Source organism: Chlorocebus sabaeus, chromosome 6, assembly GCF_047675955.1.
Source record: "Chlorocebus sabaeus isolate Y175 chromosome 6, mChlSab1.0.hap1, whole genome shotgun sequence".
Lineage (NCBI taxonomy): Eukaryota > Metazoa > Chordata > Mammalia > Primates > Cercopithecidae > Chlorocebus > Chlorocebus sabaeus.
The window spans coordinates 2,716,501-2,744,280 of NC_132909.1; the positions used below are offsets into that span (position 1 = coordinate 2,716,501).

General features: G+C 56.1%; 3 protein-coding genes and 1 long non-coding RNA gene across 14 annotated transcripts; 1 reads left to right on the forward strand and 3 right to left on the reverse strand.

The window, feature by feature from the left end:
- Window positions 1-685: 685 nt before the first annotated feature.
- CCDC106 (coiled-coil domain containing 106) lies at window positions 686-7,557 on the reverse strand. Of its 6 annotated transcripts, none has more exons than XM_038006366.2 (6): window positions 6,040-7,557; window positions 4,550-4,625; window positions 4,319-4,423; window positions 4,046-4,222; window positions 2,134-2,346; window positions 686-1,442 (listed from the first exon to the last, which is right to left on the reverse strand). In XM_038006366.2, exons 2-6 carry the CDS (start codon window positions 4,578-4,580, stop codon window positions 1,126-1,128), a joined length of 843 nt encoding a protein of 280 aa, XP_037862294.1. In that variant the 5' UTR covers window positions 4,581-4,625; window positions 6,040-7,557; the 3' UTR covers window positions 686-1,125. The 6 variants fall into 6 exon arrangements, with proteins under 6 accessions (XP_037862294.1, XP_007996382.1, XP_007996383.1 ...); XM_007998191.3 differs by lacking the exon at window positions 6,040-7,557 and adding an exon at window positions 5,341-6,029; XM_007998192.3 differs by lacking the exon at window positions 6,040-7,557 and adding an exon at window positions 4,943-5,321.
- A 120-nt stretch (window positions 7,558-7,677) lies between these two features.
- On the reverse strand, window positions 7,678-18,854 carry ZNF581 (zinc finger protein 581). Of its 5 annotated transcripts, none has more exons than XM_007998186.3 (2): window positions 17,843-18,854; window positions 7,678-8,748 (listed from the first exon to the last, which is right to left on the reverse strand). In XM_007998186.3, exon 2 carries the CDS (start codon window positions 8,727-8,729, stop codon window positions 8,136-8,138), a length of 594 nt encoding a protein of 197 aa, XP_007996377.1. In that variant the 5' UTR covers window positions 8,730-8,748; window positions 17,843-18,854; the 3' UTR covers window positions 7,678-8,135. The 5 variants fall into 5 exon arrangements, with proteins under 5 accessions (XP_007996377.1, XP_007996376.1, XP_072872006.1 ...); XM_007998185.3 differs by lacking the exon at window positions 17,843-18,854 and adding an exon at window positions 9,521-9,706; XM_073015905.1 differs by lacking the exon at window positions 17,843-18,854 and adding an exon at window positions 9,455-9,473.
- ZNF580 (zinc finger protein 580) lies at window positions 9,825-12,303 on the reverse strand. Of its 2 annotated transcripts, none has more exons than XM_038006370.2 (2): window positions 12,101-12,303; window positions 9,825-10,798 (listed from the first exon to the last, which is right to left on the reverse strand). In XM_038006370.2, exon 2 carries the CDS (start codon window positions 10,784-10,786, stop codon window positions 10,268-10,270), a length of 519 nt encoding a protein of 172 aa, XP_037862298.1. In that variant the 5' UTR covers window positions 10,787-10,798; window positions 12,101-12,303; the 3' UTR covers window positions 9,825-10,267. The 2 variants fall into 2 exon arrangements, with proteins under 2 accessions (XP_037862298.1, XP_007996380.1); XM_007998189.3 differs by lacking the exon at window positions 12,101-12,303 and adding an exon at window positions 11,138-11,963.
- Window positions 18,855-23,936: 5,082 nt separating the features above from the next.
- On the forward strand, window positions 23,937-25,393 carry LOC103235332 (uncharacterized). Its single transcript, XR_497810.3, has 3 exons — window positions 23,937-24,264; window positions 24,356-24,522; window positions 25,255-25,393. It is a non-coding gene; the product is annotated as an uncharacterized lncRNA (long non-coding RNA).
- Window positions 25,394-27,780: the final 2,387 nt, after the last annotated feature.

Genomic DNA, 27,780 nt, shown 5'->3' on the forward strand with positions numbered 1-27,780 from the left:
GCAGATGGATGATCGCGCATTCCTTCCGGGAGACAGATGATCTGGCGTTACTGCCCCCTGGCGGCCGGACGGAAGAATCCTCCAGACTTGGCCTGGCCGCTGGGTGGCCTCCCCTGCTCGAGGTCATCGAGTCCCGCCTCTCGCGCCACTCACTGGTCCGGGTAGCCCAGCGGGTAGCGTTTACGCTTTTTACTTTTTTTTTTTTTTTTGCGACAAAGACTCTATCGCCCAGGCTAGAGTGCGGTGGCCGGATCTCGGCTCACTGGAACCTTCGCCTGCTGGGTTCAAGCGATTTTCCTGCCTCAGCCTCCCGAGTAGCTGGGACACCTGGCTAATTTTTTGTATTTTTAGTAGAGAGAGGGTTTCACTGTGTTAGCCAGGACAGTCTCGATCTCCTGAACTCGTGATCCGCCTGCCTCGGCCTCCCAAAGTACTGGGATTACAGGCGTGAGCCACCGTGCCCGGCTGTGTCCGCGCTTCTTTTCCAGAGCTCTGCCTCCGAGTTTTCAGGGGCACAGCTGTTTCTCCGTCTCTGCCTCCGGGGGGCTAATTACACCCCTGTCCTACCCGGCCTCCCGCCTGAGCGCCCACCCCCTTGGAAGCCCCCGCAACCCCATCACCGTCGTCGGGGCGACGGCCTCCCCTTCCCAGGCACGTCCCCCTCCTAGGAAAAGGCTGAGGCCCAGTTTATTCCAAATTTTCACGTCGTTTTTTAATTTAAATTCTCTGAATAATTCTCTGTCTCGCGCGGAGTTGGGGAGGTCTGTCCGGGAATCAGGTGGGCAGCTCCTCCGCGGGGCCGGGGCGGAGACGGGGTCTATACAGTCCCCCACCCGAGAGGGGGGCGGCACCCTCCTGCCTGGTTGATTTCCAGGAGGAAGGGGTCCGGCGAGGACAGGGCTGGGCAGCCCAAGTGGAAGGGGATGCCGGCGTTCGGGAAGGGGCTGCGGCCGGCCCTGGGCCGTCGCGCTTGGGGGCCCGGCTAAGGGAGCCCCCAACCCAGGGAGCGAGGAGGAGGGGCAGGGGCGCGGCAGGGAGAGGCGCAGGTCATCCACCGGGGGCCTGGGGAGGGCCGGGATCGGCGGGGGAGGAAGGCCCGGGCGGAGGCGCGGAGGCGTGGTGCGATCACCGCTTGAAGCGGTAGGTGATGGGCAGCAGCAGCTTGCTCTTCTTGAGCGCCTGCACTTTCTTGAGCGTCTCGTCGTCCAGGGCCAGAAAGCAGCGACGGGAGTACTCGAGCAGGCGCTCCTTGGAGGGGTCGAACTCGCCCACCTCGGCCAGCTTCTCGGGGGCCACAATGAGCAGCTCGGCGATGGGCGTGGTCAGCGCCACGGTGTTCCTGTCCACGCGGTGGTGCTCGAAGGCCCGCGACATGCTCTTGAGCTTCTGGAAGGTGCCCAGGATCTTCTTGTACCGGCAGAGGACCCCGTCGGCGTCCTTCACTGCGGGGCGGAGGCGGGGACACGGAAGTGAGGAGCAGGGGCCAAGACCGAGGGGGCGGACACGGGAAGGGAAACGGCCATGGGAAGGAAAGATCCCAGCGAGCAGAGGCACGGGCGGTGCAGGAGGAGACGGATAACAGGGAAGGAAGGAGCGGAGAGGAGGGAAAGAAGCGCAGCCAGTACTTGGACCAGTGGGAAATGGGAAGAGGCAGGCCCAGGAAGGAGGGTGAGGAGAGAACATGAGCCGAGAGGCCGGGTTCAACCAACGCGGTCCCAGCAGCAACCCTCCTCGCCCGCCCGCCCGCCTGCCCGCCTGCCCGCCTGCCCGCCTGCCCGCCTGCCTCTCCACCACGCCCAGCCATCACCCTCACCTCCCTGCCTCAGGTGAATTCACTTATTCAAGCCTCACCTGCCCCGAGGTAGGTCCTACTGCGCACCTCCTCCTTACCGATGAAGGTTAAGGGCGTGCCCAAGGTGGCCCTGCCCTCGAGGGTTGACCAAAACTTAAAGTAGACCCAGGACAGGCCAGGCGCTATGGCTCACGCTTTGTAATCCCAGGATTACAAGTGGGGAGGGAGAGACAGAACCCGGTGGGTCTTTCTCCAGCAAAGCTGGAGGGGCTTGGAGAGAAAGGAGGGCCTCTGGGAAGGACACACAGCAATTCAGCGCCCGCGCCATGCACCTCACCCACCTCGCTGCCTCTCCCGGGCCTTGGGCTTCCCAAAGCGCCTCCGACTAGCACCTCCCTTCTGCTTCTGCCGCCTCCTCTCGCTGGCGCTGCCTTCTTCGGAGGCTCCACTGAGGGAGGAGGCTGCTGACTCAGGGTCCGAGGCCTCGCCCCCAGCCCCACCCCGGCTGTCCCCCTCCATCCGCCTGGGCCCAGGCTTCATCCGGCAGTGGTCCTCTGGGGAGAGAGAGAGACACACGTGAACTATGGGACCAGACATCCCATCACAGGTCCTGGGACTGAGAGAGGCTGCAGTCCCCAGAACTGGATCCCCCAACCTGGGCTGGTCCCCTAAAGAAACGGACAGGGAGTACAGTAGAGATGCTGGTGGCTGAGGAGAGCCTGCTGGGGTCTGTGGGAGGTAGTAATGGGTGCAGCATTTTCTCAGAGGCTTGGGTTGGCAAGAGGTCTATGGGGGGGCAGCCGACCAGGGACCTCAGGACCCCTGTGAGTATATGCGGTTCCCACAGGGGAGGGAGAGATTTCTGGGGACTGGGTGGGACCTCCGGAGAGTGGACTCTGTAAACCCAGGAGGCAGGCAAGGCCTTGGCTGGAGTCGGGGGGTCAGACCCTGAGAGAAATCAGGGGTCCTGGGTCCAGCAGGATGGGTCCCACCTCCATCTAGACAGAGGGAGCTGGCTGGCGGAGGACCAGACACAGGGTCCTCTAGAAGGCGAGTTGGGAGAGGGGTCTGGTGCCAGGGTCCCCACTGGGAAAGTGCCGAGGCCGCAGGACCAAACCGTCTGTGCAAAGGAGTCAGTCACCCAGGATGGAACCATCAGTGGGAGGAGACAGTGGCAGGCAAGGGCAGTCAGAGGCGGTTTGTTCCAGAACAGAGGGAAGGCCAGATCCCCAGATGCTGGGCTCCCAGTAACAGAGACACCTTAGTAACATAGGCCCCTTGCCCAAGTTTTTGGGGGAAAGGATTGAATTCACAAAGAGAGATGTGGGAGTTTTTGAGGGGTCTTCTCAGCCAAGGAGCTAGCAAGGCCGAGCTGAGGGTAGGTGGGGTAAAGTGTGGGTTCTCCAGGACATGGGCTGTCTGGCAAAGGGCCTGACCATCTGGGGAAGAGGATGTGGCTGGGGTCCAAAATGTATTAAACAGGACACAGGGTCCCACCAGTCAAGAGAAGATGCTAGCTGTGAACTGGCTGGGGCTGGGGGCTGCTATGGGAGCTCTCCCGTCTGCTTCTGGCCATGAATTATAGCAGAGCAAGGTATGTGGGCAGGGACTGCCCAGGAACCTGGGGCAGGGTTTGAGGGACAGCACCTGCTGGGGTCCCCACCCAAAAAGGCCCACAAAGGAAGAGCCTTAATGTCTTTCATGAGGAAGGAGAACTCATTAACCAAGGATGGGACAGGGTGGGTGGGAAGATGGCCCCTGGTGTCACACAGGGGAGCGGGGGGACAGGAGGAGGCTGGATGGCTGGACTCTTGGATCTAGGAGAAGACAGGGCCAGGAAGAGGATCAGGGGCCCCCTGAGGAAACCCAAAGGACTAGGGTGGGCCTCTCGGCCAAAGAGATGAAGGAAGGTCCCCCTAGGAGTCAGAAGAGAGGGACTCTCAGGTTCCAGGCTCCTGAAGTCACCATAGGCCGAGGAAACAGATGGCAGGGCACTGGAGGCTGATGGGATTTGGGGAGCTGAAGGAGAAAGCAGGAGGACAGGCCCCAGTAGACAGTTCATGGGGATGAGGTCCTGGACATCAAGTGAGGAGGAAGCTGGGCCTGGGGGCCCAAAACAGGCAGGGGACTAGCAGAGAGGGCCAACATGGCAGGTCCCACCCAGCCAGGCAAACAGTGGAGCCTCAAGTCTGGGTGAGCAGGTACCCAGTAGCGGGACAGGGAGGCAGGTGGATCAGAGCACCCCACACATACCTGCCTCCATCCGAGCAGAAGAGATGAATTTGTCCAGCTGGCACCGCAGGAAATCCCTCTCTTCCTCCAGGTCCTCGATGCGCTTCTGCAGCCAGGAGTTCCTCTCCAGAGCCATGTGCAGCTGGGCCTTGACGCTGTTCATCAAAGCCAGGGCGGGGGACGCAGCCTCCGGAGGCTCTAGGGACACAGCGAGGGTGGGGGGACCAGGTCACACCCTGGGACTCAGCCTGGCTTCCCAGCTGACTCCAGTCCCTCCACGCCCCCTCGGCTCACCCTCGAAGTTTCCCCGAGAGGGACTCAGACTGTAAAAGATCTGTGAGTCTAGGTGGGGCGCCTCGTCGAAGGGGATGGAGATCTCGAAGGTCTCATCGTCCTTCACTGGAGAGGAGAGGCCCCGGGTCACCCCAGAGAAGTCCCGGGCCCCTCAGACCACCCCCCAACCACGGCAGCCTGGAGCCGACCGCACTGGGACCCAGGGTAGGGAAGGGGACCCAGCTTCCTCACTTGTCCGCCTCCGGCTGCTCCGGTCATTCATGGCGTGGCTTCCTGCGGACCCCAGCAGCCGAGGGCCTCAGGGGCACTGGACAGAAACAGCAGCCACAAATGGAGGGGCGCGGATGGACTCCAGGGTCCATCCTGGGGGAGGTGAAGTGCGACAGGAAGGACCTTCTGGCCTGGATCCCTGGTCTGAGGGAGGAGGGAGCCCGGACCCCAGGACTGAGGCAAAACACGCCTGGGCTTCAAACTCCTGGGTTCCCAGAGTCAGGGGCAGGGGGCCCAGCCACCGAGGTCCTGGGGGAGAAGTGAGCTGGGGACGTGGGCTCCTGGGTATCGAAGGAAAAGGAAGCTGAAGCCCTAAATTGCTGGGTGCCCCAAGAGGTCGCCTGACAGGGACACCTGGTCTGAAGGGGAAGGACTCTCTCTCATCGCGGGCCACCGCCAGGCCTAAGGAAGAGGCAGGTGCAGAGGGAAACTGCCCCAACTTCCCAGGGTAGGAGGAGGTCCAGCCCGTGCGCGCTGCCTCCCCTACCTCCGGGGCCCCACACCCCTCCCCCGCAGTCGCGTGGGCGTGCGGACCCTCCCCCGGTGGTGGGGGCTGGGCGCGTGCGCAGTACAGGGAAAGGTCACGCGTGGGGATGCGCCGCCCCCGCCCTTTGTCCCGGGGGTGGGAGGGGGCCAGTCGTGGAAAGATCCCAGCGGGGGAATGCATCAGGGCGGGGGTGCAAATACGGTCACCATCCCCCGCCCGCGGGTGCCCGGGGTCCGAGGGGCCGAGGCCTCCCGCGCTCACCCACCCGCGCGCGGAATCCGACTCGGGGACCGACGGCGGCGGCGCCCATGCCCGGCGCCGGGGAGCGTCTGCAAAGTGTCACGGGGAGCCAAGGGAAGCGCCCACCCACCCGCGAACAGGCGGGGCGGCAGGGGAGCGAGTCGTGGAACTGAGCGACGGAACGGGTACGGACGCGGGGATTCGCCCAGTGGGGCCAGGCTAGCGCCCCTCGTCGGCGAGTCCCCGGGTCTAGGTGAGGCCCGCCGTTTGCGGCAGAAGCAGAGGGTCTGCACTTGCGCGATAGCCCCTTACAGCACTCCCCCGCCCTCCCCGAAGCTCAGGCAGGGAACGTCACGAAATTCCCATCCTGGAGAGCTGGCGAGCCTTCGGGGGTCCACGGGTTGGGTGGCGGTGGGCCCAGTGGGCCCAAGAGAAGGCAGGAGTGTGTGAGACACCGGGAAGGTTGGAGCGAAAGGAGAATCTACTTTTAACGATCTCAGGAACTAGCCAGCGCAGACCCCCCAGAGCTCCCCCACCTCCTACAGCCAGACCCCAAGGTTCTCAGGGATGTGGCGGCCAAAATGGGGGGAGTTACCCCCTCCCGAAAAATGAGGGCCAGAAACACGCCACCCTCACCCGCATGTTGGTAATTAAGAGCTGCCTTTGGAACAGAGCTAGATTCCAGTCCTGACTGTTCCTGCTTCTCCCCAGCCTGTTAACTCACCTGCAAAATGGGGAAATTACAAGCCCCTCTACATTTCTTGTGAGGATGCTGTGATGGGACACACAGCTCAGCCCAGCACCTGGCCATAGTCAGGGCTTGAGAGAGGAGCGCTGCTGGTATGATTTGAGGTCAGATGGTGGGGTATGATCGCAGCCTCTGGCAGGCTCTTTCCCACTCTGGGGAGTACGAACGGACGATTTGTTCTTCCTCCCAAAAAAAAGAGGTCGGAAGAGCAAATGAGGCCTAGCACAGTGCCTGGCACAGACAGGCAAGAAAAATGAATTAATAATAGATGTTTATTTAGCTTCAGGCTCAGCTCCACCTGCCTCTCCTGTTCACCAGAAGCATCCATGATCTGGACTCTGGCCAGCCCTTAGGATAGAGGGAGAATCTAAACATCTGCACCGCCTGCAAAGCTGTACCCATGATCCTCCCCTCCCCACTTCACTTCACAGATAAACTGCAGCCTGGTCCAAAAATTCCAGGGGGAGCCACCTGCCCTAGATTAGTCTTTTCCAAACTATAGGTTCATGGGTGGAGAATTGAATAGAAGAGCATGAAATCAGCAGTTTAAAAAAATATGGCCGCGGCCGGGCGCGGTGGCTCAAGCCTGTAATCCCAGCACTTTGGGAGGCCGAGACGGGCAGATCACGAGGTCCGGAGATCGAGACCATCCTGGCTAACACGGTGAAACCCCGTCTCTACTAAAAAATACAAAAAACTAGCCGGGCGAGGTGGCGGGCGCTTGTAGTCCCAGCTACTCGGGAGACCGAGGCAGGTGAATGGTGTAAACCCGGGAGGCGGAGCTTGCAGTGAGCTGAGATCCAGCCACTGCACTCCAGCCCGGGCGACAGAGCGAGACTCCGTCTCAAAAAAAAAAAAAAAATGTAGCCGGGCGTGGTTGTGCGCGCCTGTAATCCCAGCTACTCAAGAGGCTGAGGCAGGAGAATCGCTTGAACCGGGGAGGTGGAGGTTGCAGTGAGCGGAGATTGCACCACTGCTCCAGCCTGGGCGACACTGCGAGACTCGTCTCAAATAATAATAGCTAATGAAAAAAAATCTACACATACTAAAGCTAACTATGGTAAAGAAACTTTTGTTTCCAGGCCCAGGGTCCTGAGGGAGGCTGAGGTGTGTGGATCACCTGAGGTCAGGAGTTCGAGACCAGCCTGGCCAACGTGGTGAAACCCATCTCTACTAAAGGTACAAAATTAGCCGGGCATGGTGGCACACGCTTGTAACCCTAATTACTTGGGAGGCTGAAGCAGGAGAATCGCTTGAACCCAGGATGTGAAGGCTGCAGTGAGCCGAGATCATGCCATTACACTCCAGCCTGGGTGACAAGAGTGAAACTCCATCTAAAAAAAAAGGGGAAGGAAACTTGGTTCACATATATTTTGCATATCTGTGTACTCTATTACCATATAAAATGTGTTTGTGATAGGAGGTTGTGGTTTTAAAATTGTTTCAGCTTAAAAACATTCTTCCCAGATGACCCAGGTCTTCAGGAGCTGAGGAGGGGATAACCCCAAGGCAGGCCAACCTTCCCATTCCCCAGCCAGGCAAGCTGAGGTCTCCCTGCTAGGCAGCCACCAAAGAGGGTCTGAGATGCCGTCTCTAAAAACAAACCTCGAGTGCTCAGGGTGGGAAACGCGTTTATTGTTTGATCGGTCTCAGGCCTGGTTGGGGGGTGGAAGGCAGGACTGGGGTCCCTTCCCCAACAACAGCACAGAAGCCTCAGGAAGATGGCACAGATTCCTGATGACCCACAGCCATCTTTTATGAGGCCAGAGACTTTACACACGACACTCCCCACCCGCATCCAGTCAAGGCTCTGCCACGGAACAGCTGATATCTTTAGGCTAGAGGACTCCATTTTGTGTAGGGGCTCATTCCCATCTCAGCTCCACAACACGGAGGACCTGAAGATTACTCACGGATTCCTCCTTCAGGCAGGGCTCTGCCTTTGAGATGCGGCTGCTCTGTGTCTGTGTCCGGGGCCCTGAACACCAGCCTCGGGCTCTCACCAGGTGTCTGGACAGGAGTCCAGGCTCCCTGCAAAGTCCTGTGGTACCTGGGGCACCCGGCAGCCCAGCTCACGGATGCTTCCACCGCGTGTGCTTCTGCAGCGTGTTCTGCTCCATAAAGCGGCGAGGGCAGTGTGGACACTGAAATGGGCGTTCCCCAGAGTGCACCCGGCTGTGCTGGGCCAGCTCACCCGCATCCCGGAAGCGGCGAGGGCAGAGCGGGCAGCCGTGGGGCCGCCCACCACCCGCCAGGTGAATGGAATGGTGCCGTGCCAAGTGGCTGGCGCGCTTGAATGCCTTCCCACAGATGTCGCACTCGAAGGGCTTTACCTCCGAGTGGGTGATGCTGTGTCGCTGAAGGTAGGACATGTATTCGAAGACCCTTGAGCACACGGGGCAGCTGTAGCACTTTTTCTGGCCTGAAGCCCCATTGGCCCCTGGCTCCCTCTGTGACTCCTCGTCCACCAGCACTGTGTAGGGGACACCCTGAGTGTCAATGAGCAGGTAGTGGTTGGGCCTTGGAGGAGATGAAGCCTGGGGAGATCCGATGGAGGAGGAAGGTCCAGGTTCTGGGGAGCGGCATGTCCGACGGGGAGGGCCCTCCATGGTCTCAACGGAGGAAAATGCCAGAGGCTGAGGGCAGGGGGATGGCAGCACCAGCATCCGGAGGGCTGGCTGAGGCCTGGTGGATGGGAGATGGGATAAGGTTATATAGAAGAGGGCAGCTCAGCACCGCAGGCTCCATCCTTTTCCCTCCCTTTAAACGGCCCAGGACCTCTACATCCTGCTGCCCTCAGTGCCTCTTCTCCAGTCCCACTCACAGCTGGACTCTGTGACCCCCTAAAAGGTCCCCAGGGTTTCCCTCCTTGGAAAAGCTCTCCTAGCCTCGGTGCTCCACCACACACTGTACTCACAGGATCTCTTGCCCTGCTCTGCACAACCTGGACCTCGCTCTAACTTTCCTCTTTGTGGCCTCCCAGGTCAGTGGGTGCCCCACCCCGCAGGCCTCCAGGCCTCTCCCTCCCCTCCTTCTAGCCCTTTCCAGGGTCTGCGTGTTGGCCCATCCTACATACTCAAGCCTTTCCTGACCGCCTCCATACAAGCCAAACCTATTCACAGGGGCTCCGACGTGAGGAGCCCAGGTTCTGGCCCTCTCTCCGGCGACGTGTCTGAACAACTCCGTGCTCCCACCCGTCCACCCACCTCAGGCTCTCTCTAGTGCTCGCCCGGCCACCACCAGGCTCGTTCTAGGTCCCAGCGCTCGCGGGGTTCCACCCCCGGGGCCACAGCCCTCGCTTTCTGGGCCTTTCTGTGTAAGTTCTCGCCCCCTGCAAGCTCCCGAAGAGCCTCCTCCGGCTCCTGCCCCACTCCCGCCCCGGCCCAGGTACCCTCCACGCGGTCCAGCCCCTCCCGCCGCCCGCTCCCAGCCCCCTCCCTCTTCCCGGCCCCCGTACCCAGTGCAGCAGCCTCTCAGGTCCGGGCGACTCCAAGCGGCCCCGGGCTACCCTCGCAGTTGCAGGCGGCGGCGGGAAGGGGACCTCTGGGTGTGCCCTAGGAGCTGGCGGCGCCGGCCGAAAGAGAGAAGCCGAAGGGAGAGGAAAGGGTCTAGGGAAGGAAGGTGGGGGCGGGGCGCCCGGGCCGTCGCGAAACGGCTCCGGCCAGAAACACACACCGAGCGGAAAGTACCCAAGCGAGGAAGATCCGGTCTCCACCCCCCAGCACCCAACGCGCACGTACACGCAAGGAAGAGCTTGAAAATGAAGTGCGGAATGTTTATTGAGCAAAGGGTGGGGGGCGTGGGCGGAAGGGGGGTAGATACAGAAATGAACCAGACCGTGCCCGTGCTCTTTATCATCTCTTCCCCGCAGACAACCACCGGTTCACCGCTCCAGAGAGCAGAAAACCAAGGTTTAGAGAGGTCATGTCACTTGCAAAGGCTCACACAGCACAGCTGGACCGGAACCCAGTTCCGACTGGTTCCCAGGCCCAGGGAGGGGCAACGACTTTGGTCTACATCACACAGCTAGAAAGGGGGTAAGGAAGGAATGATGCTCCTCCCTTTGGAAGGTGGGGAAACTGAGGCCCAGGGTAAGGCAGTAACCTCAGCGGAGCCAGGGAGTGTGTGTGGGAGTGAGTGACGCTGTGTGGGTCAGACTTCGTGGCCCTGAGAGGGGCAGGGCAGCTCAAGCCGGGTCTCGAGCTTAGTGGAGGCGCACGTGCTGCGCCAGCTCCGCGGGGTCTTGGAAGCGGCGTGGGCAGAGCGGGCAGGTGTGCGGCGGCCCGGCGCGGGCGCGGTGCGTGGCGCGATGCCGCGACAGGTGGCTGGAGCGCTTGAAGGCCTTGCCGCAGGCGCCGCACGTGAAGGGCTTGAGGTCCGAGTGCGACACGCGGTGGCTCTGCAGCCGCAGAGGGCTGGCAAAGACACGGGCGCACTCCGGGCAGCTGTAGCCCTTGCGAGGGCCGGGCTCTCCTGGGGGCGCCTCGCGCTGGGGCGGGCCCCGGGGCTCCTCCTCCAGCTGCACCGTGTATGTGTAGGGGACCCCATTGGCGTCGATGAGGAGGTGGCGGCCCAGCCGCGGGGGTCGGGGCCCCGCCGCCGAGGAAGGAGTGGAGGAGGGGCCTTCCGCCTTGGGGAAAGGGGGAGCCTTGGGGGGCGGTGGGTCCATGGCCTCCGGAGAGGAGGACCGAGGGTGGGGTGGCCGCGGCGGCAGCAGCAGCATCTGGAGCGGCAGCTGGGAGCGGCGGAGGGGAGATTAGTTAAAATTGCCACTTCCTTTTAGGAAAAGCTTCCTAAAATGGAAAGCGTCCCCACTATCGCTGCTTGTTACCCTTTGTGCGCCACTGACCACCTCCCCAGCAAAATAACAACTCACTCCAGCCCAGCTCTCCCACGTTCCATCAAGCTGCCTCGGAGAGGACATCCAATTGAGCTCTGCAAAACCCCGCCACCACTTGCCACTCCTGGATCCACCTCTCAGCACCCAGGTCAGGTCTGAGGGCGTAGTCCCCCCACTTTTCTTCCCTTTTCTTCTCTCAACCCACCCCAGCAATCAATCCCTCAATCTGTTTACCTCTTTACATCTCACACCCCGGCCCTGCTGATCGCCGAGATTTCTCTAATCTGTGGTTTCTTCTTTCCCTGTTGCCCAGCCCCAGTTCAGGTTGCTTCCCCTCCCTCTGCCGCACCCCCCGCCCAACCAGCCCCCGCATCGGCCTCCAGGCCCTCCTGGGACTCCATCCCCACTACGTGCCACAGGGCCTCCCCATCTTCATATTCCATGGCCTCCCTCACTTCCTCTCTAGGTACCTCCCCAGAGCCCCACTAACCCAATTCCCCACATTTCACTAGGGCTTTTCCATCCTGTTCCTACACTTAGCAGCACCTCGAAGTCTAGCCACCTCTACTCACTGCGGAACCCCTCGTCTCACTACATCTATACACCCCAAGATGACTCAAATGCCTTCCTTCTGTATACCCCGCCCTCCCAACCTGGCTACCTGCTACATTCTCCCCAAGGGCCCCCTTTTCTCCCCCGCCCCTATATATGGCGGTGACATCGTTACTTCTTTCTGTACCCATCAGGGGCCTTCTCCCAAACCCCGTTATGCACACCGGGCCCCGGGACTCCGCTTCCCACAGCACCTCTCCCAAGCCCACTTCCCCTCCTTTCTGTGTACATCTGGCATCTCTCCTCTTCTTCACCTCTTCCAGGAGCCCCATCCCTCTCCCTGTTACACACAGCATGGCCCCCGCCCGTTCTTTTGCTCTACTCCCCTTGTTTCTGGGAACCCCAGCACCCGGGCGTTTTCGCCCCCATCCCGCTACACCGCCCCCCGCCTCCCGGCCCCGGGGCCCCTCCTATTGCCCTCACTTCCCCAAGGAGCCTTGGCGCCTCCCGTCCCTCCGCCCGACCCTGCTGCTCCCCACCCCCACCCCCATCCCCATCCCGGGCGGCTCCAGCGCACTCCCCCAGCCTGCCCGGCCTCAGCGTCGTCCCGGGGCCAGGCTCCTCCCTCCATCCCGGCCCCCGTACCCCGTGCGGCGGCCTCTCGGGTCCGGAGGAGCGGGCCGAGGTCCCGGGCGGCCCGGGACTTCCCCTGGCGAGCGTCGGCGGCGGAACCGAGACTTCCGGGCAGCTCCGGGCCGGCGGCGCCGGGGACGCGGGGACTGGGGGCGCGGGCGCGGGGGTGCGAGGGGTTGGCTGCGTCCCTGGGAAAAGGCGCCGGCCGGAAGCGCGCGAGCCCCGTGCGGAGGTTCCGCCGCCTGGAGCCGGCGCTCCCACCCCTCGGCTCTGCGGAGCGCCCTGCAGGGAGGGGACCGGAGGCGGGGGGCTCGCTGAAGACGCCCGCCCCCGGCGGCCCCGCTCCCCTCCCGCCTCCGGACTGGAACAATTCCGCCGCTTGACAAGAAATCGGCCAATAAACCGAGACTAAGCAAAGTTACGTCTTTGCCCGAAGGCCCACAAGGGTTTGTCCTCTTTCCACTGGGCCGTCGCTGTCTGCTCGGCCGTGGCCACCCACCGAGGTAGAGGGTGGGAGAAGGGATGTTCCTGCCGGCTGGGCAAATGTGGAGACCGAGGTCCAGACGCCAGCCATTGGCTCCGATGCGGCCGGGCCGTGATTCTCCACCCAGCAAATGGGGAGACCGAGGCCCGGAGAAGGCCAGATGCTGCCAGATAGTTGGGGAGGGTGTGTGCTTCCCACAGGGCACATGCGAGAACCCAGGCCCACAGAGGGCCACACGGCTACGTGCGCAGGTGGGGAGGTGCGCTATTTCCAGAAGGCACATGGGGACACCGAGGCGCAGCGAAGGCCAGGCCTTGCCAGATGCGGAGGTGGGAAAGGCTGGCACTGCCCACGGGGCCCACTGGAAGCCTGATGCGGGCTCGCGGGCCCCGCCAGGTCCTGGCGCACTTGAGGCCCGGGCGCTGGCTGCGCATGCCAAGGACTCGGGCGTCGAAAGCAACGCGCGGTGGCGCTGCAGCTGCACTGGAGAGCTGCACACGCGGCCGCTGCAGCTCCTCCTCCAGCCACGTGGCGCCGCGGCCTCGCAGGAGGGTGGCAGCAACAGCATCTGCAGGTGCAGCTGGGAGTGGGGGACAGAAGAGGAGTAACAGTTGCAGCCAGCCCCAGGACCCCGGGGGTGCCACCGCTACGTCCTAGAGCACTGTCCATCAGAACTTTCTGCAGTGGTACAAAGTTCTATGACGGTCACTAGCCACGTGGGACTCTTACACTCTTGAAATGTGGCTGGTGTATCAGAGGACCTGAATTTTAAATTGTATTAAATTTCCAATAATCAGCACAGTGGCTCACGCCTGTAACCCCAGCACTTTCGGAGGCCATGGCGGGCGGATCACCTGACGTCAAGAGTTCGAGACCAGCCTGGCCAACATGGTGAAACTCCATCTCTACTAAAAATACAAAAATTAGCCGGGTGTAGTGGTGCCCCCCTTCAGTCCCAGCTACTTGGGAGGCTGAGGCAGGAGAAGTGCTTGAACCTAGGAGGTGGAGGTTGCAGTGTGCCAAGATCGTGCCACTACACTGCAGCCTGGGCAACAGAGGGAGACTCTCAAAAAGTAACAATTTCCCATAATCAAAATTTAAGCCACATGTGGCTCCTGCCTTATGAAACAACTCCAGAGACCGCCGTCAACCAGTTGTAAACTGGAGGCCCGAGGGCCCAAAAGGCCTCACAGTTATATTTGGTTTGGAACACAAGGTACTTTTTAAACATTTCACTGGGCGGTATGCATATTTTTTGAGACAGAGTCTCACTCTGTCACCCAGGCTGGAGTGCAGTGGCGTGCTTCTGGCTCACTGCACCCTCAACCTCCCAGGTGCAAGTGATCCTTTTCCACTTCAGTCTCCTAAGCAGCTGGGACTACAGGCGTGGGCCACCACACATTTTGAGCCAGACCACTCTTTGTTGTGGGGGACCATCCTGTGCACTGTAGGGTGTTGAGCAGCATCCACCCACCAGATGCCAGTAGCACCCTTCCCCAACCCCAGTCGTGACAACGCAAAATGTCTCTAGACATTGCCCATGTCCCCTAGGGGGCAACAATTGCTCCTGGTTGAGAACCCCTGGTCTACTTGGACAATTACCCAACCTGAGTCTCTTGCCCACATCCCTGATACAGTTACAAGGTTTGTCCCCTCCAATTTTTTTTTTTTTTTGGAGATGGAGTCTTGCTCTGTTGCCCAGGCTAAAGTGCAGTGGCACAACCACTGGCTTACTGCAACCTCCAACTCCCGGGCTCAGTCGATTCTTCTGCATCAGCCTCCCAAATAGCTGAGATTACAGGCATGCACTACCACTCCCGGCTAATTTTATATTTTTGGTAGAGACGAGGTTCCACCATATTGACCACCTGGTCTCCAACTCCTGACCTCAGGTGATCCACCTGCCTCGGCCTCCCAAAGTGCTGGGACTACAGGGTTGAGCCACCACACCTGGCCTCCTCCAAATCTCATGTTGAAATGTAATCCCCAATGTTGGAGATGGGGCTTGGTGGGAGGCATCTGGATCATGGGGGTGGATCCTTCATGAATGGCTTGGTGCCATCCTTGAGGTAATGACTGAGATCTCGCTGAGTTCACGAGATCTAGTTGTTTAAAAGAGCATGTCAGGCCGGACGCAGTGGCTCACACCTGTAATCCCAACACTTTGGGAGGGTGAGGCAGGCGGATCATGAGGTCAAGAGATCGACACCATCCTGGCCAACATGGTGTAACCCCATCTCTACTCAAAATACAAAAAGTAGCTGGGAGTGGTGGCGGGCGCCTGTAGTCCCAGCTACTCGGGAGGCTGAGGCAGGAGAATCACTTGAACCTGGGATGCAGAAGTTGCAGTGAACCAAGATTATACCACTGCACACCACCCTGGCAACAGAGCAAGACTCCATCTCAAAAACAAAACAAAACAAAACAAAAGCGTGTCACCTCTCACCAGTCTTTTCCCCCACCATGTAATATGCCAACCACCCCTTTACCTTCCACCATGATTGTAAGCTTCCTGAAGCCCTCGCCAGAAACAGCTGCCAGGACCACACATCCTGTACAGCCTGCAGAAGCATGAGCCAATTAAACCTCTTTTCTAAATTACCCAGCCTCCAGTATTCACTCATAGAGACGCAATGAAACTAACACAATCCCTCTCTTGAGTTTCAGACCATATAACTATTGGCATTGTAGTGGCCACAACCCCCACCCCCACTGCTGTCCCCGGAAATAATGACAACAATAACCACCATTTATTGAGCCCTCATTCGGGAACAGCCATTGCTAAATGCACAGCATCCTCAGGGCAGAGCTACAAGGAAAGTACCATGAGGATCCCTGTTTTACAGATGAGGGAAGCAGAGCTCAAAGAGATCGTGTGATTAGCCTGAGGTCACATATCCGCAAGCGAGATGGCCAGGACGGCACCTGCCTCTGCCCGCACTGGGTCAGTGCACATGACCCTGTCAGCAAGCCACACGTTTCCCTGGAACCCCACCATCGCCACTGCCACCCCAGCGCCAACCACCACCAATTACCCCCAGCTTATAGCAGCAGCAGCCTCCCCTCCATCACTCTCCCTCCCCTCTCGTTTTTTTGTTGCTGTTTCTTTTTTCAGACAGAGTCTCGCTCTGTCACCCAGGCTGGAGTGCAGTGGTGCGATCTCGGCTCACGGCAGCCTCCACCTCCCAGGTTCAAGCAATTCTCCCACCTCAGCCTCCTGAGTAGCTGGGATTACAGGCGTGCACCACCACAGCCAGCTACCTTTTTGTAATTTTAGAAGAGACAGGGTTTCACCGTGTTGCCCAGACTGGTCTCGAACGCCTGGCCTCCAGCATCCACCTGCCTCAGTCTCCCAAAGTCCTGGGATTATAGGCGTAAGCCATCATGCCTGGCCTTCTCCCTCCCTTCCTTGTGGCAATTTCCAAGTGATTTTTTTTTTTTTTTTTTTTTTGAGGCGGAGTTTCGCTCTGTCGCCCAGGCTGGAGTGCAGTGGCCGGATCTCAGCTCACTGCAAGCTCCGCCTCCCGGGTTCACGCCATTCTCCTGCCTCAGCCTCCCGAGTAGCTGGGACTACAGGCGCCCGCCACCTCGCCCGGCTAGATTTTTGTATTTTTTAGTAGAGACGGGGTTTCACCGAGTTAGCCAGGATGGTCTTGATCTCCTGACCTCGTGATCCGCCCGTCTCGGCCTCCCAAAGTGCTGGGATTACAGGCTTGAGCCACCGCGCCCGGTCCAAGTGATTTTTTAAGCTCATAGAATCATTCCCTGACTTAAAACCTTCCCTTCTGAGACTGAGCAACATATTGAGACCCTGTCTCTCCAAAAAAGTAACAATAATTAGGCAGAGGCGGTGGTGCCTGCCTACAGTCCCAACTACCCACGAAGCTGAGACAGGAGGACTGCCTGAGCCCAGGAGTTACAGAATGCAGTGCATTATGATCTAAACCTTCCCTTCTGCCCTTAGAGTAAACCCAGACACTGCAAGGCCCTGCATAGACTGCCCCCGCAGCTGCCTTCCCTTCTGGGCATCATGGTGCTGCCTCTCCCTTGCCTGATGCACCGGCCTTTCCCATCTGGAGAGCCTTTGTGCTTGCTCTTCCCCTCTCTGTGATGTTACTTTCAGCTCCTCATAAGAGTGGCTCCTTCCTGGCCTTCAGGTTTCAGCTCACAGAACACCAGGTCACAGCAGCCTTTAGTGACCATGTTAGCTCGAGGTGCCCTGCTCGGTGTCCTCCGTCTGTTCGTTTCCTTCACATCCCACAGCACGATCCATCATGGCCTCGTCAATCTACTGCCTGCTGTGTGACTGCCTGCCTTCCCCAGTCTCCAAGGCCCAGCTCCATCCTGGTCAATATTCTACCCTCAGAATCTATCAAAAGTCTCAGGAAAGGGTAGGGAATCAATTCGATATTGGTTGAATGAATGAATGAATTTGATCGCCCCATCCAAAAGTCAAGCATTACCTCCCTACCCAGCTCCCCAACAAAGAGAACCCCTGCTCACCCCCAAGACATGATCATCGGGAAGCCACACCATCTAGACAAAATTCTTGTCCCGCCATCTAGAACTTTGAATGTCCCCATTTCCTCCCCCTCCCTCACTCCCCAAAGTCAGACAAGCACCAAGTTCCATCACCTCCACCCCCTGAGGGCACTCCCCTCCGTTCTCCAAGAGCTGGGCAATGCCCTGCGTTCTCCAAACGAAGTTCTGGCCCCTTCCTTCTCACCTGGACCACCACACCAGCCTTCTCCCTGTTACCCTGGCCTCCAGTTCCTCCCCCACACTGGCCTGACCACCACGGGTTCTTCTCACAGCTGTGTTGAATGCAACCTCAGCACCATGCATAACATTCTCCTGGCCCCCTTTACCCTCAGGACCAAGTCCGAGTTTCTCAGCCTAGACTCTGAGACCCTTTGTGAGGTGGCCCAGCCACTTCCCCACCTCACTTCTCATTCCTGTACTCCAAGCACACACGGCATCTCACAGGCCCCTGGCCAGACCTTGAATTTACATAGCTCCACCCGCAAAGGCTTCTGTGTTTTCCTCGCCCTGAGAATTCTTCCCCTTTACTGGCAGCCTTCTCCTTAGCCTTCTGGAATCATGTATTCTGACCTCTCAAGTTGGCTAAGTGTCACCTATATGCTCTGCTCACCAGTCCACCAGCTCCTCTGCTTAAAATCGTCCCTACAGTATAAGCCTCTCAGCCTGGCATGAAAGGCCTCGCCCAACCTGACCTCAGCCACCTTTCCCACCCTTTGCCCTCACCCAACCTGTTCCAGACAGCTGCAGCGAATCATTGACTTCTCCATTTACACCTCAAATCTTGGGCCACTGTGACTGATTACTCATGTCCCCAAACTTCAGTTCACACTGCATATTCATATCCAGGGTCTCGATGAATCCTCTCAACGGTCCAGCGAGGCTGGCAAACAGATGCACTCCACAGCGCAGAGGGAGCAGAAGCCGCTCAGATCTCCGGCCAGAGTGACCGAGTGACCCCCGCTCCAGCACCCTCACCTCCCTCTGGCTGCCCAAACCCTCCCCAGCCTGCAGTCTGGGTCCTGCCTCCTTCAGGAACCTTTTCTTGGCCACCCCCTCTTCTCAAGGTCCACTTTCTTTTTTTTTTTTTTTTTTTGAGATGGAGTCTTGCTGTGTCACCCACGCTGGAGTGCAGTGGCCGGATCTCAGCTCACTGCAAGCTCCTCCTCTCGGGTTCACGCCATTCTCCTGCCTCAGCCTCCCGAGTAGCTGGGACTACAGGCACCCACCACTTCGCCCGGCTAGTTTTTTTGTATGGTTAGTAGAGACGGGTTTCACCGTGTTAGCCAGGATGGTCTCGATCTCCTGACCTCATGATCCGCCCGTCTCGGCCTCCCAAAGTGCTGGGATTACAGGCTTGAGCCACCGCGCCCGGCCTCAAGGTCCACTTTCATCCCACTCTGTCTTCCTATGGGAAATAGCCCCTTCTCCCCTTGGGAAACACAGTGAGTCCCAGGCCTGTGCCTCTCGGGCAACTGGATCCAAGGCCACTCCCAAGGCTTTCTGCCCTCCTCTTCCTATACCTCGTCCCCTGGTCTCCGCAGCCCCTCCCCAAGCCTCCTTCGCGGGGCCTCTCAGTTTCCAATGCCCACTGCCCTGGGGACCACTCTGTCCCACACCCCAAATCCCTCACTTGGGCAGGACTCTTAAGAATGCCGTCACTGCTGAACCTGTTCACTCCCCGCAGTCCGGCACGGTCTCCCTAGCCCTACGCAGCAAACTTTCACATCCGGAAGTGGCCGCAGGGACGACTTCCGGGATCCTCCGACTTCTCCGGCAGCTTCCGGATTCGGGGAGCAGCAGGAAAGCACTCCGTCCGGAAACGCACCCACAAGAGAAAGGTTCCTGCGTCGCACAGCTTGCTACTCCACACATACTACACAAAAGTTAAAATGAAATCACTCTTTGGCGCCGTGCCGGATGCTGAGGGAGGAAATACAACAGAGATGGCTTTTGTCAAAAAAAAAAAAAGGACTTTTCTTTTTTTTTTTTTTTGAGACGGAGTCACGCTCTGTTGCCCAGGCTGGAGTGCAGGAGTTCACCGGAGTGATCTCGGCTCGCTGCAACCCCCGCATCTCCGGGTTCAAGCTATTCTCCTGCCTCAGCCTCCCGACTAGCTGAGATTGCAGGCGTCCGCCACTACGCCCGGCTGATTTTTTTGTATTTTTAGTAGACACGGGGTTTCACCATATTGTCCAGGCTGGCCTTGACCTCCTGACCTCAAGTGATCCACCCACCTCAACAATGATTGAGCTCATCGTTTTTGTTCTGTACCTGGGAAGATAAGCATTATCAGTGTGAAATCAAACACTTTAGTTTTAGGAACTAGACTTAGATTGCAGACCTAAAGTTACAAGGGACATGTTCTTTTTATTTTTTTTATTATTATTATTATTATTATTATTATTTGAGACAGTCACTCTGTCATCCACACTGGAGTGCAGTGGCGCCATCTTGGCTCACTGGAACCTCCAGCTCCCAGGTTCAAGCTATTCTCCTGCCTGGGCCTACCCAAGTAGCTGGGATTGCAGGTGTGGGTCACCACACCCGGCTAATTGTTTTTGTTTGTTTGTTTGTTTTTGTATTTTTTTTTTTTTACTAGAGACGGGATTTCACCATGTTGGCCAGGCTGGTCTGGAACTTCTGACCTCAGGTGATCTGCCCGCCTCCACCTCCCAAATTATTGGGATTACAGGCATAAGCCACAGCACCCGGTCCATTTTCTTGTTTTATGGACAGCAAAGAACAATCTGTACTGGTGGTCCTGTGGAGATGCCTGAGGCCTTTTGTCTTTCTGTGAAGGTCTGGCTAATGTGTAATGCTTTGACACCGGGTTGTGAAGCAACAACAGCAGTTGGGAAGCAATGACAGCAGTTTGGGAAGCAGACAGCAGTGTTGCATGACTCAGTCTCCAGGCTCACCTTGGGCATAATGAATTTGGCAGCCCTGAGACTTTTATTTTCCTTTACATCCTACTAGCCAGCTTTGACTAGCAGTGTGATCCAGGGCCAATGACTGCCCCTCTATGGCCTTGGCATTACCACCTAACCAATGGGGATATGGTACTCCATTTTCTTGCCATGGAGCATATCAAGAGTTAGGGCCTGTCTTCAACTATCTCATGAGTTGAAGAATTTCCGCCCTCTGCCTTTGCTCTGTAGCAATAGACAAATCGCTAGACCTTTCTGATTTCAGGTCCGATTTCTAGAAATACTTTATGCTGTCTTTCCTACTCTAGAAAATCTTTCCTGGCCGGGCACGGTGGCTCACACCTGTAATCCCAGCACTTTGGGAAGCTGAGGCGGGAGGATCACTTGAGGTCGGGAGTTCGAGACCAGCCTGACCAACATGGAGAAACCCCATCTCTACTAAAAACACAAAATTAGCAGGGCGACGTGGCACATGCCTCTAATCCCAGCTATTCGGGAGGCTGAGGCAGGAGAATCGCTTGAACCCGAGAGGCGGAAGTTGCAGTGAGCGGAGATGGCGCCATTGCACTCCAGCCTGGGCAACAAGAGCGAAACCCCTGGCCGGGCGTGGTGGCTCACGCCTGTAATCCCAGCACTTTGGGAGCCCGAAGCGGGCGAATCACGAGGTCAGGAGATTGAGACCATCCTGGCCAACACGGTGAAACCCTGTCTCTACTAAAAATACAAAAAATTTAGCCGGGCATGGCAGCGGGCGACTGTAGTCCCAGCTGCTGAAGAGGCTGAGGCAGAAGAATGGCGAGAACCCGGGAGGCAGAGCTTGCAGTGAGCCGAGATCGGGCCACCGCACTCCAGCCTGGGCGACAGAGCGAGACTCCGTCTCAAAGAAAAAGAAAAAAAAAGCGAAACTCCGGCAAGGAAGGAAGGAGGGAAGGAGGGAGGGAGGGAGGGAAGGAAGGAAGGAAGGGAGGAGCCTCAGCCTCCGCAGCCAGCTGGGATATGCTGAGCCACCTCCTGGAAATGTTGGGAACAATGGACAGAGAGTCAGTGATCATCCACCCAGGTGGTTATCCAGTGTTGGCAGAGGCGGCTGGAGTACTTAAAGACTTTTCCACAGGACCACACACATGTTCATATCCTAAGGCCAGGAGGATGCTGAGTGTGAGACATGATGCTCTGTGAAGTAGAGCAGGCCCTTGAAGGTTTGTAGGAACTCAGGGCAAGGCTGGGAACTGGGCCTTCTCCTGAGCCAGCTTCTTTAACCACAGTACTATATGTGTAGGGCACCCCCTGGTGGTCAATAAGGTAATGACAGTTTGCACTTAAGGATACAAGTGAGGACAAACTAGGTGAGCAACTCACCCTGGTTTGGGAGAAGTCTTGGGACTATCCAGTTTTAAAAGTGAGAGGGAAAAAATAAAGAAGAACAAGGCAAGAAAATAGATGTCTTAGATTTGGCAAATCACCACCATCTGGCTGTTGACAAGGAGGAGATAAGTTATTCCCTTTTATCGATGGGGCTACTGAGACCAGAGAGTAAACTCCCCATTCACAAAGTCCAGCAGGTGCAGAGTTGAAATAGATTACCCGCCTCCTGAGTTACACTAATAGGGGAAAGAAGACCAGCAGTTACCCTAGGTGGCAAGTAAATCTTTCTAACTTTTTTTTTTTTTTTTTTCTGGAGACGGAGTTTCGCTCTCGTTGCCCAAGCTGGAGTGCAATGGCATGATCTCAGCACACCTCACTGCAACCTCCGTCTCCCGGGTTCAAGCGATTCTCCTGCCTCAGCCTCCGGAGTAGCTGGGATTACAGGCACGTGCCACCACGCCGGGCTAATTTGTATTTTTAGTAGAGACGGGGGTTTCTCCATGTTGATCAGGCTGGTCTCGAACTCCTGACCTCAGGTGATCCGCCCTCCTTGGCCTCCCAAAGTGCGGAGATTACAGGCCTGAACCACAGCACTTGGCGGTTGATCTTTATTGGACACCTGGGGCGAGAGGGAACACTCCTAGGCCTCGTGGGGGCGACAAAGACCAAAATATCAAAATATCTCACCCACCTTAGAACCTGGGAGAAGTAGGTAGGGACTACTGTTTCCTCTAGCCTACAGAAACTCAAGTTCAAAGACTCGTTCAGCCTCACTAAAGAATCTTACCTAACTCACGACTAGAATTTGGAAGGCCCCTTGGTTTCTCAAATTCAGCACTAACATTTCACAGATAAGGAAACTGAGGACCAGAGAGGTTGAATGAAATTATGGCAGTAGGCCGGGCGCGGTGGCTCACGCCTGTAATCCCAGCACTTTGGGATGCTGAAGTGGGTGGATCAGGAGGTCAGGAGTTTGAACCCAGCCTGGCCAAGATGGTGAAATCTCGTCTCTACTAAAAATGCAAAAATTAGCTGGGTGTGGTGGCGGACACCTGTAATCCCAGCTACTCGGGAAGCTGAGTCAGGGAACTGCTTGAACCCGGGAGGTGCAGGTTGCAGTGAGCCGAGATCACGCCACTGCACTCCAGCCTGGGTGACAGGGTGAGACTCTCTCTCAAAAAAAAAAAAAAAAAAAAGAAATTATGGCGGCTAGACACGGTAGCTCACATCTGTCAATCTGTCATCCCAGCACTTTTGGAGGTCAAGGTGGGAGGATTGCACTTTGGGAGGTCAAGGTGGGAGGATTGCTTGAGCCCAGGAGTTCAAGACCAGCCTGGGCAACATGGTGAAGCCCTGTCTCTCTAAAAATACAAAACTTAGCCGTGATGGCGTGAACACCTGTAGTGCAAGTTACTCAGGAGGCTGAGGTGGCAGGATCGCTTGAGCCCAGGAGGTCGAGGCTGCAGGGAGCGATGATTGTGGCACTGCACACCAGCATGGGTGACAAAGCAAGACCCTATCTCGGAAAAAAAAAAAAAAAAAAGAAAGAAAGGAAGGAAGAAAAAGATAAAGGGGCCGGGCACAGTGGCTCATACCTGTAATCCCAGCACTTTGGGAGGCCGAGGCAGGCGGATCACTTGAGGTCAGGAATTCGAGACCATCCTGGCCAACATGGTGAAACCCTGTCTCTACTACAAATACAAAAATTAGCCAAGCGTGGTGGCGGGCGCCCGTAGTCCCAGTTTTTCGGGAGGGTGAGGCGGGAGAATGGCGTGAACTCGGGAGGCAGAGCTTGCAGTGAGCCGAGATTGCGCCACTGCACTCCAGCCCCGGCGACACAGCGAGACTCCGTCTCAAACAGAACAAACAAACACACACACAAACAAAAAGGATCTGTCTGTGTATGTTAAGCGGCTGAGTTGGGAGCTGAGAGACTAGGGAAGGGAGGAGGAGGCTGGCTGATACTGTGACCCACATGAGAAAGAATGAGGTCTGAGCTACGGACGAGGCTTTAGAGACGGAGACACCTTGAGAGTGATTCTATGGGAATCCTCAGATCTCTCTCTCTCTCTCTCTCAATGCACGAGCGCCTGGTTTTAATTCCCTGATGAACTTCAGAGCTGCAGAAGAACTTCAGAGTGGGAAAATAATACTAGCAGCCGTTTCCAGGTGTCCCATATTGTCTGTGCAAAGGCATTATGCTTGGTCCTTTCATACATGATTTTATTTCATCACTCTGAGCGGTAACAGAATCATTCCTGTTTTACGAGTGACAAATAATATGAAGCCGACTAAGAGTTCACAGCTCTAGGGCACGCTGGTAGCGTTGGACTGAGACTAAAGTCCTCCCGACATGCCAACATCCCTCAACCCAAGATACGTTTTCCGTTCCCGCCTTCGGAGGCCAGAGGCCCGCCCCACACTGCATCTCGCTCATGACAGCCCGTCTAGCCGCCCCGCGTCTCTAGTGTTTTCCCTTCTTCCCCATCTACCCGCATGCTTCCTCTCGTCTGCACTCCCACACTGGCCCCTCTACCCGCCCGCCTCTCTATGGTTCCCCCATCTCCCCAGGCCCAGCCGTCCGCCTTGTTACAACTTCTCCTTCTCTAAGCTCCTCAGCACTGGAGCCAGCGGGTCCTAGGCGGGTTGGGTCGGCTATCCGGGCTGCCTCTCTGGTCCAGCCGAGAGGAAACGGCGGCCAGTGAGAGTGCTTTTAGGAAAGGCCCGGGCCGTGACTGGGGAGAGTCCCTGGGAAAAAGGAGCGCGTTTCGGGCCCTTTGCGAAAACGCTCCGGCTGGAAACACAAGGCTCCCAGAGGAAGGAGCCGCTCTCCGCTCTGACCCACCCCACCCCCTTCAGTAAGTGGGGACCCCTCCGCCCCCCCAACTCCCCAAACGATCACTCTCCGCAGCGGGGCTTCCTGTCTCTCGTTCATTTTTGTTCTGACAGCCCTGGGAACCAACGGGGAGATCGGGACGTGCCCACCTCATCACACAGACGAAAACCTCAGGCGCCAGAATGGGGAGGAACTCGCTCAGAACCAGCCAGGAGCCAGCTGGGGCTCCCGACTCTCCGTTCTGGGAACCTCCGTGTTTTTCTTTTGGAAGATAGGCGGGGTAGGTCACGACAAGAAGGGTCCTGAGAGGCGTGGAGGGCCCCCACAATCCGGTTCCAAGCCGGAGTCCAGTCTTACCTCTCAGGATTTCCCCTTTCGTGTAGCAAAGCGGGTATGATTCTTTCCCTTAAAAGTCGTTAAACGTAGCTGTTCAGGTGGATTTACCACGAAGCTAACAAAGCTTAAGCTTCCGAGGCTCCTAGCGGGCACGACCACTTCCCTACCTAATGGGTGTCAACAATTCAAAGAATAGTTAAGATTAGTCACTGCTCAAAAAAGTTTGCCATGCCTTGTAAACTTAAATTCATACCTGAAAGAAACGTGATTTTGATTTTCCCAAACTTGACCGTGCTAAATCTGCAACTGTCCTGAATCTGAAATAAAACTTGCTTAAACTGTAAACTGTTGTGGTATGAAGTACAGATCGAAGGATGCAGGGAGGAAAGTGTTACAGAGCTGTGTAAGGCTGTAAATTAATAAAAATGTCTTGTATGCTTTGTAATTGGAGGTTGCATATGGTAATTATCATCTTGTAAATGTAATTAGGTGGGATTTATTTTCTCATACTAAATGTTCGCTTGCGTATCTTATTTTGTATTTTTAGCTTAGTACTCTTTTTCTTAATTGGATAAGCTTCTTTGCTTTCTGCAAAATCTGGACCTGCCTCCCCTCACAGTCAGTGAGCGCTCAATATATATTAGCTATAATTGTTAATGTTATTGTTACTTTGCAGATCGAACAGGAAGGTTTGAGGAGGATCTCTGAGGATTACTATTGGCGTAGGACTTCAGACGGCCATTGTTACCAGCTCCTTATTCATCTCTGTATTCATTTCACATTCAATACACTTATGTGTTGATTCACTAATTCAATTCGTGTGTATTGAATATCTGAATACTCCCAGACACTAGTATGGACGCCAGAGATATGGGAGGTGAAGATGTGAACATGGTGTCTACCTTCAGGGAACTTACAGTATCATGAGAATTATCATGGAATTGATTTGAGGTTTTCAAAATTCAGATTACAAAAACAGTCTACAGGCTCCCACACCAACATTTTATTATGAAAAATTTCAAATATATAGAAAAGTTGAAAGAATTGCATAGTGAACATCCACATACTTACCATACCAGGTTTATAGTTTTTAAATAGCATCTACAGTTTGATCCTGAAAGGTCATCATGTTCAGCCAATTATTATTATTATTATTTTGAGATGGAGTCTTGCTCTGTCACCCAGGCTGGAGTGCAGTGGTGTGATCTCGGCTCACTGCAACCTCTGCCTCCTGGGTTCAAGCGATTCTCCTGCCTCAGCCTCCTGAGTAGCTGAGATTACAGGCACCCGCCACCATGCCTGGCTAATTTTTGTATTTTTGGTAGAGACGGGGTTTCACCATACTGGTCAGGCTGGCCTCAAACTCCTGACCTCTGGTGATCATCCTGCCTTGGCCTCCCAAAGTGCTGGGATCACAGGCATGAGCCACTGTGCCTGGCTGTAGTTTTTTTGAGATGGAGTCTCACTCTGTTGCCCAGGCTGGAGTGCAGTGGCCCAATTTTGGCTCACTGCAACCTCCACCTCCTGGGTTCAAGCAATTCTCCTGTCTCAGCCTCCCGAGTAGCTGGGATTACAGGTGTGTGCCACCACGTGGGCCTGGCTAATTTATTTATTTGTTTGTTTGTTTATTTACTTAGTAGAGACAGGGTTTCACCATGTTGGCCACTCTGGTCTGGAACTCCTGACCTCAGGTGATCCACCCACTTTGGCCTCTCAAAGTGCTGGATTATAGGCATGAGCCACCGCGCCCGGCCTATTTAGTTAGTTTTGAGAGAGGGTCTGGCTGCTCTGTTGCCCAGGCTGGATTGCAGTGGCACGGTCATGGCTCACTGCAGCCTCAACCTCCTGGGCTCAGGTAATCCTCCCACCTCAACCTGCTAAGTAGCTGCGACTACAGGCATGCAACACTACGCCGGGCTTTTTTTGCTTTTGTTTTTTGGTTTTGTTTGTTTTGTTTTTGGTAGAGATGGCTGTGGTGATGTGTTGCCCAGGCTGGTCTGGAACTCCTGGGTTCAAGGGATCCTCCTGCCTCTGCCTCCTAAAGTGCTAGAATTAGAGGCATGAGCCACTGAACCCCACCCAACTCACCCATTTAAAGTGTATAATTCAATAGTCAGTATATTCATAGTTGTGTGCAAATTTCACGGTAGTCAGCGTTAGAACACTTTCATCACCTCAAAGAGAGATCCCATGCCCTTTAGGTATCACTCCTCTATTCTTCTTTCCCTCCAACTCTCTATCCCCACCCACCCTAAGGAACCACAAAGCTACACTCTGCCGCTACAGATTACCCTATTCTGGTATTAATAGTCTTCTAATATGTGGTCCTTTGTGCCTGGCTTCTTTCACTTAATCTATTTTTAAATTTTATTTTATTGACACATAATATTTTACATAGTTTGGGGTACATGTGATTATTTGTGACACGCATAGAATGTGTAATGATCAATCAAATCGGGGCATTTGGGGTAACTACCATTCTTGAGTGTTCATCATTTCTATGTGTTGGGAACATTTCAAGTGCTCTCTCCTAGCTACTTTGCAATATACAGACTGGGCACAGTGGCTCACACCTGTAATCCCAGGACTTTGGGAGGCCAAGGCGGGTGGATCACAAGGTCAGGAGTTCTAGACCAGCCTGGCCAAGATGGTGAAACCCCGTCTCTACTAAAAACAAAAATTCGCCGGGCATGCTGGTGGGCACCTGTAATCCCACCTACTCAGGAGACTGAGGCAGGAGAATTGCTTGAACCCGGGAGGCGGAGGTTGCCGTGAACCGAGATCACGCCACTGCACTCCAACCTGGGCAACAAGAGCAGAACTCCATCGCAAAAAAAAAGTATGTCTTCTATGTAGCTGTATGTTGGTACCCATTAACCAACCTTCATTTATCCCCGCTTCCACCACACACCCTTCCCAGCCTCTAAGTTAGCATAATGTTTTAAAGGTTCATCCATGTTGTCACACAGATCAGTATTTTACTCATTTATGGCCAAATAATATTCCACTCTATGGATATACCACATGTTGTTTATGGACATTTGGGTTGTTTCTGCTTTTTGGCTGTTATGAATAATACTGCTACAAGCATTTGTTTACAAGTTTTTGTGTGCACGTATATTTCAGTTTTCTTGGGTACACAGAAAAATGAAAGGGAGAGGAATTGCAGAGCCATCTAGCTAACTCTATCAGCCAATTTCTT

What these genes read in the sequence shown, in the direction of transcription:
- ZNF581 (XM_007998186.3), bottom strand. Translation starts at nt 8,729, where the DNA reads ATGCTGGTGCTGCCATCCCCCTGCCCTCAGCCTCTGGCATTTTCCTCC.
- ZNF580 (XM_038006370.2), bottom strand. Translation starts at nt 10,786, where the DNA reads ATGCTGCTGCTGCCGCCGCGGCCACCCCACCCTCGGTCCTCCTCTCCG.
- CCDC106 (XM_038006366.2), bottom strand. Translation starts at nt 4,580, where the DNA reads ATGAATGACCGGAGCAGCCGGAGGCGGACAA. An exon ending in GAGCAGCCGGAGGCGGACAA is followed by an intron (nt 4,424 to 4,549) that starts GTGAGGAAGCTG and finishes TCTCCTCTCCAG; the next exon opens with TGAAGGACGATGAGACCTTC. An exon ending in CTCTCGGGGAAACTTCGAGG is followed by an intron (nt 4,223 to 4,318) that starts GTGAGCCGAGGG and finishes CTGTGTCCCTAG; the next exon opens with AGCCTCCGGAGGCTGCGTCC.